Here is a 16,604-nt window from a genome sequence, read left to right as displayed (position 1 = left end):
TCTCACATTTGACCAATAGCGTTTCGTGACAAACAAAATCGAAAGCTCGGCTCATATCGAAAAAAATAGCGGTTACTGGCATACTCGAGTTCATATAGCCAAGGATATTGTTTGTCAAGGTAAAGGCTGCTAACGTTGTAGATTTACCTCTCTGAAATCCAAACTGTTCATCCTTTATGATTTTGAACTTGTTAAGAAATGACATCAAGCGTAGTTGAAATGCCTTCTCGAATACTTTTGAAATAACAGGAAGAAGTGAGATTGGCCTATAGTTTTCGACACATTCTTTGTTACCTTTCTTGTACAGAGGTTTATTAACGCTATTTTTAAGACTTCTGGAAATACACCATTTGTGAACGATAAATTTACTAAGTAGCTTAGAACAGCTGCAATTTCTCCTTTACATGATTTAATTATCCTGGTTTGAATTTCATCAAAGCCAGCAGAGTTAGTTGGATTCAGGTTATTAATTATTTTACGTATTTCATAATCATCTGTCGGAGACAAAAACATGGTGGCGTTACATGCATTTACCAAAGAGATATCAGGTTTACTTTTATTATTAGAATTAGAATTTGTCAAATTTATATAATAATTATTAAAGGAATTTGCAATCTCAGTAGGATTAAGAATTGTATTATTATTAATAAGTATTTTCTTTAAATTTGAATCGTTTAACTGAGTTTTGTTGGACACATTTTTAATTACGTCCCATGTAGCCTTGCATGTGTTTTTAGATTTGTTAATAAAGGTCGCGTGCGCGATCTTTTGAGCTTGGTGTATGCACCGTCTCAACAGTTTGGAATAATTATTATATTTTATTTTGGTTTGCAGATGGCTACCATGTTTTTTTAGACTGCATGTAATATCTGAATCGCAACCGTCTCTTTGTTGTTATAGATTTCTTAATTCCTTTTGTAAACCATATGGAATTATTGTTAATAGTTGTTCGGATCTTATTTACAGGGAAACATAGCTTATAAAAGAGAGTAAATGTGTCATGAAACTGTTTGAAAGCGACGGATACATCATTTTTGTCATAAACGTCAGACCAAGATAAACTACTGATGCATTCACGAAATTTTAGTATATTTTCTGGATTGTAATCTCTTTTATAACTATACAAGCACAAACGTGTTTTTTCTATGTTGCTAACTGAAAAAGTCAGAGTCTGTGCAGTTTCGTGGTCCGACAAGCCCAATTCCAAAATATTACTTTCAGCTTCGGAAACATTTGATAAAATTTGGTCTAGACAAGATTCTTTACGTGTATGAAATCAGTATATGTAATTTAGATTGTTATTCGCAATAATTCTTGTCAACTCCTTGGAACTATAATGGCAGTAAATTTACGCATGCATAGATGGCAATTAATGCATAGATGGCAGTAAATTTACTGTGGTTACAAAATTTTCTTTGGCAATCCACCTCTATTTCAAATTCTCTTTAGTTTTATGCTGGGTAACAATGAACCCGACCAAATTATATTCATCTTAAAACATGTTTTTAATTTTGTCGCATTGCGTATATGTACATTTCTATCAAATTTCCCCCTCATCAAATTTTGCCTCATTTGAGCAGTGAACGAAATTATATGTAAATGTACTGTTCTATCGAGGCGTCTGCCGCGTCATTTGTATTTGCTTGACGAAATTGGTTATGGCATGACGAAATTGTACAACGTGTTACACCAGCCACTGAATGTGGGATGGGTATACGTTGTATAGATCCTAATGAGCAACTTTTACTATGGGACCAACCACGAAATCGCGAAAAAAATTACTCTCTCGTACATTTTGTCTGGCTGATGTTTATTTATTTATTTTATTAGTATTCAGGATAACAGCCGTAAATATAACTAAACATATAAATGCTTACATAAAAGAAGGCCAATGACGTTCGTCCATTAAATTGCAATATGTAAAAAAAAAACAACGAAAGTGTGCAATATACTACACACAAATGCTCGAAACCTTAAAAAAATATATATCTTGTATGGGCGAGTCAATTTTTTTAACGTGATTTCGGGGTAAGTCTCATAGTAAAAGTTGTTCAGTATGACCTTCAAATAATAAGAGTGTATCTTGTTAATATTGTTTCGAGCGGGTCCAGGGTGAAGTAGTGAAACACCTTATTTGTGATAGTATAAGAACGTAAAAGCCTGCCTATATTATAAACGTTAGATCAAATAATAAGAGTGTATCTTGTTAATATTGTTTCGAGCGGGTCCAGGGAGTAGTAGTGAAACACCTTATGTGTCATAGTATAAATAAATAAATATTATAGGACATTATTACACAAATTGACTAAGTCTCACAGTAAGCTCAATAAGGCTTGTGTTGAGGGTACTTAGACAACGATATATATAATATATAAATATTTATAAATACTTAAATACATAGAAAATACCCATGACTCAGGAACAAATATCCATGCTCATCACACGAATAAATGCCCTTACCGGGATTTGAACCCGGGACCATCAGCTTCGTAGGCAGGGTCACTACCCACTAGGCCAAACCGGTCGTCGAAATAAGAACGTATATTCTGTAAAAGCCTGCCTATATATACACGTTAGGTTGCGCTGACACAAGCAATATGCGTTTATGTCGCAGTAAACCAGTGTGTTACTGCTAAATACTAAAAGTGGCTAATTGCCATATTACAAGTATTACAACCTATACAACGTGTACTCACACCAATTTCAGTGGCTGGTGTAGCACATTGTATGTTTATAGTTGTAGGGTAACAATATATTTATTTTTGGAGAGCTAATTAATAATTTGTTGATTGTTATTCCGAAAAAATTCACGCTATATTTTCTATATTATCTCTTTCTCAAATTATTTCGATCACTAAGCAAACTTAGGTAATGATGTTCTTCACATTTTCTTAAATATTTTTAAAATAGTTAATTTTGCGCCTAAGATTTCAAACAACCGAGTATTATCTTTACATTTAATATGCTTGCAAATGGTATCCATCACGAATTGATCAGTAAAATAGAACCCGAAGAATGATGAATAATCAACGACGGCCAGTCGCCATTTATATGTGCCATGTGCCATTATCAACGATGCTCCCATATTATAAACAACGCCGCGCTACACAGTGCGGCGTAAGCGCCATCGACAATAAGGTCCCTTTTCATAGATAATGTCACATATGACGGCGCGCAAGGCCCATATTGAATAAAATTCATCATTACATGTTACCTTATGTGTTTGGAAAGCTCATAAAATTACGGTAAAATTATAATTTCTGAGTTAGACAGCGGTTCCTAACCTGGGGTAAAACTGTTATTTTACGGGGGGTAATAAGCTCAATTAAATATAAAAAATGACCTGTAAGAATTATTGATAATTATTGGGAGGAGGGGTAAAATTGAATTCCCTAGTTAGGCATAGGGCTAGTGTAAATTTATTCGATAGCGAAACGTGACGTGCGCGTTTGCGTTAAGTCTCATTTTGTATGGGATTTAGAAACAGTGCGCCAAGCGGGACGTTTCGGAAACTCAATATCCCATACAAAAAATGACACTTAACGCAAACTATTATGGAGTTAGAGGAGCGGCACTGGATTTACTTAAGTCCTACTTAAATGGTAGAATACAAAGGGTCGATGTGAATGGACAGCGATCACCGGGGTCATTGGTCTCTATGGGTGTACCATAGGGGTCAATATTGGGACCTTTCCTGTTCCTTATCTACATAAATGACTTGCCATTCCTTGTAAAGACCCACCATGATATAGTATTGTTTGCAGACGACACTTCACTTATTTTCAAAGTCAAACGACAGCAACAAGCTTACAATGATGTAAACGATGCTATTTCAAAAGTAGTAAATTGGTTCAATGTTAATAATTTATTGTTAAATGAAAATAAGACTAAATGTATTAAGTTTGTCACTAGTAATGTAAGGCATGTAAAAACAAGTGTCATTGTGAAGGATGAGGAATTGGAATTAGTTGATAGTACAGTTTTTTCTTGGTATAACTTTAGATTCTAAACTCCAGTGGGGTCCCCATATTGCTAATCTTTCGAATAGACTGTTCTGCAGCTTTTGCAGTAAGCAAAATCCGTCAGTTAACTGATGTAAAAACAGCTCGATTAGTATATTTTAGTTACTTCCATAGCATTATGTCATATATATGGTATTTTACTGTGGGGTGGTGCTTCAGATATAAATACCATTTTTGTTCTGCAGAAGAGGGCTATTCGAGCAATATATAAAATGAACCATAGAGACTCACTGAGAGATAAATTTAAGGAAATTGACATCATGACAGTGCACTGTCAATACATTTATGAGAATATTCTGTATGTGCATAAAAATATTGCCGATTTTAAGAAAAATTGTGACATTCATAATATTAATACTAGAAATAAACATAAGTTCGCCGTGCCCTTCACTCGGCTCCATAAAATTAAAAAATCATTCATGGGTAATTGTGTGAGATTTTATAATAAACTTCCAAACCATATTACTGAGTTACCAATTAATAAATTTAAGAATCATGTAAAGCGTAAACTTATTTCTAAAGCTTATTATACCACACACGACTACATGAATGATAAAACAACGTGGGATTAATTGTGATTCGAAATGATTAATTATTTATTATATTTGAATAATGATGATGAAATGGATATTCCAATGCATGTATTTCCTTTGTTGTTTTTATTATATTTGTTTGACATTTAGAATTTATTCTAGAAACAATCTAGACTAGTATTTTTTATACATTTTTTTTTTGTATGACTATATTTTGTGAAAGTTTTAGTATTAAATTTGATCTATGAATTATATTCATTAATATTATATATGGAATAATATTTACAACATCAATAAATTGCTCTGATAATTAGATTAAGATAATTATATGTAATACTGTCTTACTATTCATAAGTGCTTGTTGCTAGGCCTACATGAATAAAGTATATTTGAATTGAATTGAATTGAAACGCGTACGTCACGTTTCGGTATCGAATAAATTTACACTAGGGGCTCTGACCTCTGAAAAGGTTAACAACCACTGAGTTAGAAGCATGTCTAAGCAGTACTTACGCTATCCATGCACGGGGAAAAACATATATTTTCAATTATTTTGTAAACGACTACAGATTTTACAAAACAATTATAGTACGTTCAATATACTTTCAAATGACATCTATCACGAATTGATAAATGAAATAGAACCCGAGAAATAATTAAGTCAACGACGGGACGGTCGGCCGCCATTTATATGACGGCCAGTAGTGAGTGTATAGTGACCCATGCTGAACAAAAATCATCATTACTTGGTTATAAAATGTCATACATCAATAAAACCTATGTTTTTGGAAAGCTAATGAAATGTGTCGTATATTTTGTAATAACATTAATTGCGATCAAGTTATAATTTATAGAGTTAGAAGCATGTTTCATCAGTACTTGTCATCCATGCACGGTAAAAAATCACATTTTCAAATATTTTGTAAACGACTACAGTTATCACTTCGGTTATTAGGAAACAATAATAGCACGATTAATATTCTTTCAAACGACACCTCACACGATCCGATCGGTCCCATAGAACTCGAGATGTGAACAAATATCAATGATGGTCGGCCGCCATCTTTCCCCCCTTTTTTCAACCCGTCCCCCCGTCCATAAACGAAAACCGGTTAATTCGTATTCTGGAGACAACGAGGAACACAGTTTTAGGTATTTAGAAGAGATGTCTGTGAAAATCGTGGATTTTTCTTATGCAACTCGAGCATTTTCTCTCGAAAACCACCAATTTGATGAAGTGGACCAGATGATGATGCTTGTTTTGATGGAAATGATGATTTATTTTTAATGACTGCTAGTCTATGATTTTACCAATCGTATATACCCAAATAAAAGAAGCGCTGGTGGCCTAGCGGTAAGAGCGTGCGACTTGCAATCCGGAGATCGCGGGTTCAAACACTTCAAACCCCGGCTCGTACCAACTCGTACGAAATATCATTTGATATTTAACAGTCGCTTTTCGGTGAAAACCGGACCAATCCCAACAAGGCCTAGTTTACCCTCTGGATTGGAAGGTCAGATGGCAGTCGCTTTCGTAAAACTAGTGCCTACGCCAAATCTTGGGATTAGTTGTCAAGCGGACCCCAGGCTCCCATGAGCCGTGGCAAAATGCCGGGACAACGCGAGGAAGTAGTACATACCCAAATAAAATAAAAACAAGTTTAAGTTCAATCAAATCTTATTTATTGACAAATTGTCATTTAATACATTTAAAACACATAAGCTAAGGCACATCTTATGATAATTATTGCTTGTACATTCAGTTTAATTTACCTACTCACTAATCAAACTTAATAAAAATCAGGGGGCGACACAGATCCTTTCGGGCATTCTCGGTTCCGTTCGGCTCAGCAGTGCTCCGAGCAATAATTAGGGTTGGCGCAACTTGACGTCCCTTTGCATGCACAACCACAGATACGATAGTGACTTGAATTTTGATATCCCTAAATGCCCGAAAGGGATAGTGCCATACATTAGAAAAGAACAGCATTATTTCGTCCCTGAACCGCTGTCAAACTTCGATTGTCTAGGAAGCGTCATTTTTGTACGATATTATTTATTCTGTGATAAATTATACACCGCACACGCTAAGGGCCTACCGCGGACCATGTTCGACGTATTGCCTCTGTCGCACTTGTAAATTCGTACGTAAGTGTGACAGGGAGGGAACACGACATGATGAACTTTCTTAAGATAGCGCATAGGTTTCACCCAAGGCTGGGAACCGGTTTTTAAAATAGCGGTAAATACCGGTTTATTTCGTTTTTCCACCCAACTTTTATACGAACGCGAACGTTTTAAGAACTTTATTGTAACCTAAAAAACCGGTTTATTCGACGAGCGACGCAACCGTTGGTCGGCCTGGTGGTGTGTGTAAACAAAGACACCGACATAGGAAGAAACCGGTTTTTATTCTTCTAAACCGGTTAATTTGACAGGTTCTCATAAAAACTAATGCAACTCTCTCACTTTTCCCTGTTTAAGTCATTACAAAGTAAGCCTTTTATAAAACGCGTGTACACATTACACTCTCTTAGAGTCAGACCAAGATAAGTTGGCAACGATTTTGATAGACCAGACGGTGCAAGTGTAAGTAAACGTCATAATTTCATACAAGGTTGACGTTTAAAACAACACTTGCACTGTCCGGGCTGTCAAAATCGCTGCCAACTTATCTTGGTCTGACTCTATTAAATAATTATCTACAGGATGTAACAAAAATAGTGGGGATCTATTTAAATATTGGGATTAGAAAAAAGAAGAAAAAAATTTTGGCCCAAAAAAAAAATGTTTTCCCATGGGACAGGACGCCCAAGTCGGCCGTTATTTATTTGTTTATTTAAACTGTATTGCACAATATAACAAATAAAGTACAAATGGCGAACTTAATGCCTAAAGGCATTCTCTACCAGTCAACCATCAGGCTAAACAGAAACAGTAGTACGTGCAGGCATTAAACAAAAAAAAACAGAATAAGTAACTTAAAACAAGCAAAAATAGCGATAAATAATATATACTAATGGTAATAAACTTACATAAATATACTATAACCATTACTCCATACAAAGGCCAAAAATATTTCACGTCAAATAATTTTTTCTTCCACTTTTTCCTAATGATCCCCACTATTTTTGTTATTACTTGTATATGCTATATGCAAAACAGATGGCGCTGTACTGCGCCATGTTTAGCTGTCACTGAGTTGTGATACGACAACTTTTGAAAATCCGAGTTACCGCAAAATGTATGGAGCTGTACAGCGCCATCTCGTTTACCTGTCAAATTCCTAACACGAATTTGTCTAAGATTTTACCTAAAGAAATATAAGTAAAGAAAGAGTGGTACCTAACTCCATAAATCAGTGTTCTTACCAAAACGCGAGTTATTTCGTAGTCGACATCTAGCGTCAATAAGTGGATTTATAAGTACCGCTACTTGACACCAGATGTCACCAGAGATCGGCGGGGGTGAGCTGTTTTCAGTTTTTGCATAACATGGACATACCTTGTCATTTAATGATATTGTGTGTATAAAATAATTATAAATGATTAATTGTAATTAATAATTATAAATTAAATTATTTTATTTCGGCTGCCTTCACGTCACGTCGCAATCTACGGATTGTGATTAATCTATTTTGCACAGCTTTCTGCTTAAGTGAGAAAAAAGTTTCATCTAGTATTAAAGCAAGCTTCCTTAGATAATATAAATATATTGTATATCCATTTCACTCCACTCACATCAGTGGATGTAGAAAGATCTTTTTCTATATACAAATAAGGCTCAAAAAAATCTGACGGCTCCTGTGCTGCCTTCTACAGTTCATGCACGCTCCCTATTACAAGCAGAAGTTGAAAATAGAGTTTCGGTTAATCCGGTTATAATATTAGCTGAAAATTGTTGAGCATTAGTTTTCTTTCGTCGCGACATCTATTGTCAAGTAGCAGTACTGATAAATTCCGCTTTTTGACGCTAGATGTCAACTACGATTAGCTCGCGTTTGGTAAGAAAACTTATGTATGAAGTTCTCCACTCTTTCTTTACTTATATTAATCTATGATTTTACGCATCTTAATCAATATATATTTGCTATGTGTAAAAATGCAACATTATAGGTAAATGCTAAATATATCAGTGACATGTAGCACCTATGAAAGTAATAATATAATAAACTTATTCACAAAATACCATAACAGTAAATTATTCACATTTTTGGTTATATAATACATTTATTCAATGTTTGCACCAGGCAGCATGGATTTTTTATACAGTAGAATATAAATAAATAAATAAATTAATATTATAGGACATTATTACACAAATTGACTAAGTCCCACAGTAAGCTCAATAAGGCTTGTGTTGAGGGTACTTAGACAACGATATACATAATATATAAATATTTATAAATACTTAAATACATAGAAAACACCCATGACTCAGGAACAAATATCCATGCTCATCACACGAATAAATGCCCTTACCAGGATTTGAACTCGGGACCCACTAGGCCAAACTGGTCGTCAAGAATAAAAACAATAATTTAAATATCAGAGGGCTTTGCCAAGATGCCAATCGCTTACGCTCCGTGGCGAATGAGACGCCAATATGTTTGGCGCGCTAATATCTGAGTGACAGAGAGAGAGGGCCGTATCGTTCGCTACGGAGTCATCTTGGCTACGCACCCACGGCTTAGTTAATGAGAAAATTAAATTAAATGTTAAATGTCACACACTAAAATAAATACAGTCAGCGCTCGGTAATCCGGCACTCGATTCTCCCCCCTTTGCCGGATTGTAGAAGGTACCGGATTAGTGAAGTTTTATTGGAAATGACCTAATAAAAACATGTGGCCGTCAAGGTCAAACGAACAATGCAACCGATCGGTAATCCGGCGTTCGACTGTATTTTAAACTCCCGAATTATAGAGCAGGTCAACGGAAACACTACCTGCCGGAATATCGAGCGCCTAGTGAGATAATTTTGTACCAAAACCGTATAAGTTGTAGAGATAACTGACCCCCCTGCAAACACATTTCCGTGCAGGGGGTCAGTTATCTCTGCAGCTTACTGTACATACTATTTAAAATCCAGAAACATATATTCGCATCGTCTCACTCGCTCGTCACACTCGGCCGGATCATTCGAATCGTGAGTGGGAAAGAGCGAACCAGGAACACAGAGATAGATGAGTTAAATCATCAGTGAGTTAAAGAGTGACTGAGTTCAATCAAAAGATATAGTTCATTTAAATCACTCACTCGTGAATGACACATGTCTTTTATATAGGTAAGTTATATACATATATATTTGACAGTTTTTTAATATAAGTTAGCTACAATATTTTTTTTTTATTGTTGAATATACAAGTACAAAATTGTACTAAGGTGTAAAAGAAAATCAAGTCACTAAGTTAACAATTAATAAAATTAATTTACTACTTTCTTTGTATTTTAACAGGAAATAATTTTCCGACTTCAGTACCAATTATGGACCTAGTTTACAATTTTTTGTAATTTACCTACTCATGTTTGATTTAAGTTAATTTATATTTTGTACTAATATTGCTTAATTGCAGACTCATTATATCGAAGCGGATGTTCTATTATAGATCTATCACTTATCTCAGGTAGTTAGTAAAAGTTGCTATATTACAACTAGGGATGAAAATTCCGGAGAAAATAAAATGATTTTTTCGGGAATTTTACCAAATTTCGATTTTTTTCGGTTTTTTCCTGTTTTATTCAGAAATATCATACACAATGCCACTGATGAGTGATGACTGATGACAGTGACAAATATATAAAATGCCAGAAACTAACACATTAGACGTGCAACCTTAACCTTCCTGTTTAAATTCCCAATGAAATTCATATGGAACAAAACAAAAGTTAAAAAAAAAGTTGTTTTTTTCGGCTTTATTAGTTTTTTTCGGAAGTATTGTAACTGAAATTTTCGAAAAAAACGACTCGTTTGGAAATTTTTCCGTATTTTTCCAAAGCTAATTACAACCATTCTCAAAGTTCTGCGAGTAAAAAAAAACCATCTCTCGTCCACAGTGACAAACAAAAAAAATTAATTTAAGTCCCCATCAAATATTTCGCTTTCCAAAAGAGTTCAGTCACCAAAAAGTTTGAGAACCCCTGGTAGAGTAACTTTTTTAAATGTTGGGATCCACTTGAGAATTTATCTGCCGTTGACTTGACTTCCCTTTGAACGCCAAGAACACCTAATGTCGTCGTTACTAGTGCCCACAGCGCCAAGGACAACTATAGGTGTCATGGCGGACGCTGTCAAAGTAACCTTCATACTGTCGAGTAAGGTTTACATTAGCTCGCTTACGACCGGGAGCTTGGCGTTTGAGTGATGTTTGTGTTTATGACATAAAGGGTTCAAAAGGTAAAACAGTGTTTTGACAAGTTTTCACATATTATATCTTATTAATAAATATAAGGCGGTTTGTTTACAACACAAACATCACTCAAACGCCAAGGTTGCGGGAGCAAGCGAGCTAATGTAAACCTTACTTGAAAGTGTGAAGGTTACTTTGACAGCGTCCGCCATAACACCTATAGTTGTCCTTAGCGCGGCGGGCACTAGCAAAGAGAATTTTAAATAGAGGTGGATTGGCAAAGAAAACTTTATAGCCACAGTAAATTTACTGCCATTATTCGACACATGATTTAAACTTTTAGATCTGACTATGCTCCTTATCCATTCACTGATATGTGTTAAATTTGTTATATAACAAAAAGTGGCGCCATCTAATAGATCAAAGACCAAAGCTATGGCGGCATCGTTTCAAGCGATGGCGCCACTTTTTGATATTCAATCAATTAAGAAAGGAATAAGGATCAAAGTCACATGGCATGCTAAAAGTTTTAATCATGTGTCTAAAGATGGCAGTAAATTTACTGTGGCTACAAAATTTTCTGTGACAATGCACCTCTATTTCAAATTCTCTTTGATAGTACGTATAAGTTACTCTATGGTTTATGATGTGTGCTACCGCTGAACTCTGGCGGCAGAATATTGCAATAATACTCCCTATTGAATGAGCATACAGAACAATTCATAATCATACATAGAACATTTGTGGCTTATTTATCGATATATCGAAACCCTGTTAAATATTTCCTAATTTACAAAATGAGAATCTTAAATAAAATGCGGTACATTGGTACAACCATAGCAAGCTACCGGACCAGTAGTATGTAGTACCGGGTATTTATATTGCCAATGCATATATGCACCGTGTTTTGTATATTTTCGTTAATTTCAAGGGTGCATTCCTGAGCTTAAATTAAGTAACTTTCTCAAAGACAGCGGTATTGTAATTAACTCCATTGCGGAGATAATCAAACATTAATTTTTTTCTTATACGGCCCTTACGAGCGTGTACACTTGCCTTAGGGCCTGTGTACATATTGATTAGTGTTTATTACGAGTTTATTCATTTGCAACAAAAGTTAAGTACTGTCTCAGACGATCGATGTTCGAAATGACATTGATATTGATATGTCACAGTTTTCAATTGTTTGGCTGAATTAAATGTAATGTCCGTGTTACAACAACGCTATATGCTATTAATAACTTTATTATTATTATTATTTTTTAATTAACTATGCCATTTTTTTCCCTTAAGCGTACTTACCTATACCCCGGAGTTAGCGGAATTTAAAAAAACACGGTGTATATATATAGTTAGACCAAGATAAATCTGCAACGTTTTTGATAGCACACGCAGTGCAAGTGTTATTTATACGTCATAAGTTCATATAAGTTTGACGTTTAAAATAACACTAGTTTTTAAATGTTGGTTTAAATGGATCTGTTATACAATTTCCATTCTGATATTGACCTCCCCATAAATAACAGTACTTTTACCTAAATGGTTAATTGTAGGTTCAAGAAATCCTATAAAAAATTAGACTGTCATGTTAAAAAAACACATGTATTTTACTTTCCTCGTTTTCGAAATGAAAAGTAACAGCGTTTAACTACGATCCTCGGATTATTAACGCTCTCACTGCGTTAGAAGACCAAAGTACCCCGGTAGAAATGAGTGTCTTTCATCCCTTGGTTAACAATCTACTATTATGGTAGTCGAAGTATTGCGCTGCAGAGTTTCCTTGGTCACTAATCACACTTGGTCCGATTCTACTAAACGTAACGTTAGAGCAAGCTTCAGGTACCAAAATTACATACTATTATTATTAACATTTGTACTACAACTGGCACAGTTCTTAACCTGCCCCTCTAACTGCGCCACGCGCTTCTGCAAATGCATTATGGTCGCATCCTTCTGCTTTAGCTGCATTTTCAGCGTCATTATGGAGTCCTCTAGGGCTCCGTACACGGCTTGGACCTCCGGCTGGTAACTAAAGACCTGCGGAGGCTCATCGAGACAAAAAAACTCCCTCACAAACGGATGATTCGGTAGCTTCTTTAATATAGCATTCACAAATACTTGTAAACCTCTTACTCTCTCTTCTAGAAACGCAGAATCAAAGTTGTCTCTAAACCATCTCTTGCCAGGCAACGGAAGCATAATATTAGGCTGCTCCGCTTTTATTCTGGAATATAACCTAACAAAATCAGTGTATCGTCTAAATACTAGCCAAGACTGGTCCCGTTTGTCATCTTCTACCTTCAGCTTGTAGATCGTGAACCTAGCTCGTTCCTCCATGACTTCGTAACCAACTATGGGTATTTGTAGTGAGTCGAATTTCTTTATTTCTTCTCGGTGTAGACTTAGGTCTATGTTGCTTAAGCTATTTTGTACCATGGTGACGTCTCTGATGTCGTGTATGTTGCCCATGCTTTTGTGGTGAGTCCGTGCTTGCATGCGGGGCCTGTGTCCGGTCTCGTTGTCAGACATGGCCGACACGTAGTTATTTTTGTAGTATTTGGTTAGCTTGACGCTGGTGATGGCGCTGCAATCATCACTGGACGTCGAGGACACTTCGTTGTTCATGTTGTCGCGTCGGGTATCATTGACTATGTCTGTTTTGTGCAGTGTTTCCATTTTCTGAAATTATATTAAACTGTTAGGTGGAAATTGGTCCAGTGGAATGTTTTTAAGGGATTCTAAAATTGCTAGAGTCTGTGCGGAAAGAGAAGAGTCGGCATGTATGGGCCCAATACATTCCAAGACTCTTCTCTTTTCAAACACACTATAAATGGAACACTATTAAGTATTAACAAATTTGATTCAACATACAGTAGCAATAAATTGGGGCAATTAACATCCTTTAGGAATCAAATAAGCCTCGTAATAGAAAGAAGAGTAGCCTCCACATGGAATAGATTCTGGTCCCTTAAAGAAGTACTCAAAAGCAAACATTTCCCTGTGACAGCCAAGAGAAAACTATTCAACTCATGTATTCTACCTTGCCTAACATATGGATGTCAGACTTGGGCGTTGACTCAGAAACACCTCCTAAAACTTAGAACTTGCCAGAGAAGTATGCTAGGAGTCAGGCTAATAGACCGTAAACGAGCAGAGGACTTAAGATCTATCACAAAGGTAGAAGACACTTACATACTTAAGAAAGTAAGGCAGCTAAAATGGCGATGGACAGGACATATGACAAGGGATAGCAGAACAAAATGGACAAAAAATATTACAGATTGGTCTCCACCAGACGGGAAAAGGAAGCAAGGTGGCCAATTTAAAAGACGGAGAGACGACATCAATACAATTGGAGGAACAGAATGGCTCAAAATAGCAAACGACAGAGAGAAATGGAAGAAGCTGGAAGAGGATTTGTCACAAGACACGCATCACACAGATAAAACTAATAAACAATAATGTGCAGTTTAGTTTCCAGCAATAAACGCTATAATAAATAGCAACAAATTATCTATCATATTTTTTTAGATACATTTGCATAATTATTTTTAAAATTTCTCAAAAATGACTTTAGCAATTTTGATGAAATTTACAATACAGGGGTGCGAAAACGACAATTCTATCAAACTACCTAGGGTTAATTTTTTTTAATAATTAGTTTGCACAAGATTTAACAGTGGGTATTAATATTAAAATGTAATGATGCAATTTCATTTTTAAACAGAAGGCTTACGGCGAAAAATCGATACATCTAGGTTTAATTATTAGTAGAATTCGCTTTCAATTGTTTAATTGAATAATTAAACACTTAAAAACCTTCTTTTTGCAACCTACGGATGAGCAAGAAGTATGTAAACTCATGGATCGCTTGCACAATGATAGCACGCCTGGACACGAGTATAAAATATATGGTTGTGATATAATCATTATTTACGTGATATAAAGTCTAATTTCATAAATTTTCAAATAAATGCCTGCAAAAAATAGCAATAGGTATGATATATTTTTTCCGCTACTGTATGAGATGTGTAAAGTCTAAGAAAGAGATCATGCTCCAGAATTTACCAGCTGATGAAGAGGGCACTGCATGCCCATGTTTTGTGGTTACGGTAACTACACTTTGCATAACTTTACATACCCCCAAACATGGGCATGCAGTGCCCTCTTCATCAGCTGTTAAATTCTGGAGCATGATCTCTTCTTAGACTTACATACCCCCAAAATACAAAGGGCCTTGGTAAAGTTATTTACCTATACAACACTAACAATTTCAGATTCATTTCAATCTAGATCAATTTCAGATTTATTTGCAGAGAATGAGGAGAACTAATAGAGACATACAAAATACTATCTGGGCACTATGACCTCAAGGATTTCCAAGAGATGTTCCAGCGCAACAACAACAACCATCTGAGAGGTCATCACTTAAAGCTAGAAAGGCTTAGGTCTCACAGTAACTCATACAAACACTTTTCCACTGGATGATGAGGGCTTGGAACAAACTCCCAGAAGTTGTGGTTTCAGCACAAAATGTGAAACAGTTTAAAAATAAATTAGACAAGCATATTATATCTAAAATTAATAAAATAATTTAATAGTGACATTGATAACCTGATAACTACAAAAAAGCTGTAAATGAATAAAACCTGAACAAAGTTATTAATGATTATAATTATACAATTAATTAGACTTTAATTTATATTTAATTCATGTTCAATCAAATCACTAATAAATATTTTATTATACTCTAGTCTAGGCACTTACCATACAAATCTTTAGCTAATTCAAATCAAATAAAACAAAACAAACTTGCTTCCAATCGGAAATTATTGAAACTACTAAAGGGTGGAAGAGGTCCCTTTAAACAGGTAATATTATTTCCACCACAGACACCAAAAACACCTCACCAAGACACCTCATGTTTTCCATACTGACCAATAATCACCGAATGTTACTTCTTTGTTAGCTGAATAGAGAGTAAATTGAAATGAACTACTAATAGACGCGGGCAGAAAACTAAATACATAACAACACTTAGCATTGACATTGAAAGTTAAGATATGAGTAATCTATTATACTAAGTTACTAACCCAATAACTGATGCTATTAATAGATAGTTATGTTTTTTATTACCCCCAAACACATAAAAAACTATTGTATCATCATAGAAGAAAAAATAATAAGCACAAAGCTGTGTGCAAGAAAAAAATCTAAAAAGAAAAACATAAGTTGAATAGCAGCATGTAACCTTCACAGTTAATTAGAGCAATTTACACTTACGTTCTAGAAGAAATTGGGGCAGCTTTTGTTATAAATAGCTGCCTGGACACCCAACAATGACGCACCTAGCAGTAGCACACCTTGTATGGGCGATTTGAACACATTTTCTATAGCTTAAATACTTAACAATGAAACGTAACTTTATACTATCTAGATTTGTGTTTTATAGCATTAGCACCGATATTGATTGGTTATAAATTGAGCAAGATCTCGTAATGTGTAAATAAAACGGCAATTAGTGGTAAACGTGATAAATAACATTGATAAAGTTTACAAAATACAGCGCGACGTAGGTGAAATTTTGACAGTTATTTAAGGATGCGTTCCACATCGCTACAGACCAATGATTTTTTGAATATCTGTGTACCAATTACACACTTGGCGAAACAAGACTCGCCAAGTTTTGAAGGAACCACG

General features: G+C 35.2%; 1 protein-coding gene across 1 annotated transcript; it reads right to left on the bottom strand.

The window, feature by feature from the left end:
* Nucleotides 1-6,221: 6,221 nt before the first annotated feature.
* On the bottom strand, nt 6,222-16,544 carry LOC133532756 (sorting nexin-16). The gene is made up of 2 exons (XM_061871549.1): nt 16,188-16,544; nt 6,222-13,583 (listed from the first exon to the last, which is right to left on the bottom strand). Exon 2 carries the CDS (start codon nt 13,578-13,580, stop codon nt 12,753-12,755), a length of 828 nt encoding a protein of 275 aa, XP_061727533.1. The 5' UTR covers nt 13,581-13,583; nt 16,188-16,544; the 3' UTR covers nt 6,222-12,752.
* Between the last annotated feature and the right edge of the window lie 60 nt (nt 16,545-16,604).

This window comes from Cydia pomonella, chromosome 27, assembly GCF_033807575.1.
Source record: "Cydia pomonella isolate Wapato2018A chromosome 27, ilCydPomo1, whole genome shotgun sequence".
In the NCBI taxonomy this organism is placed as follows: domain Eukaryota; kingdom Metazoa; phylum Arthropoda; class Insecta; order Lepidoptera; family Tortricidae; genus Cydia; species Cydia pomonella.
Note: the sequence above shows the minus strand (reverse complement) of the source record. Positions and strands in the feature narration are given on the sequence as shown.

What these genes read in the sequence shown, in the direction of transcription:
- LOC133532756 (XM_061871549.1), bottom strand. Translation starts at nt 13,580, where the DNA reads ATGGAAACACTGCACAAAACAGACATAGTCAATGATACCCGACGCGAC.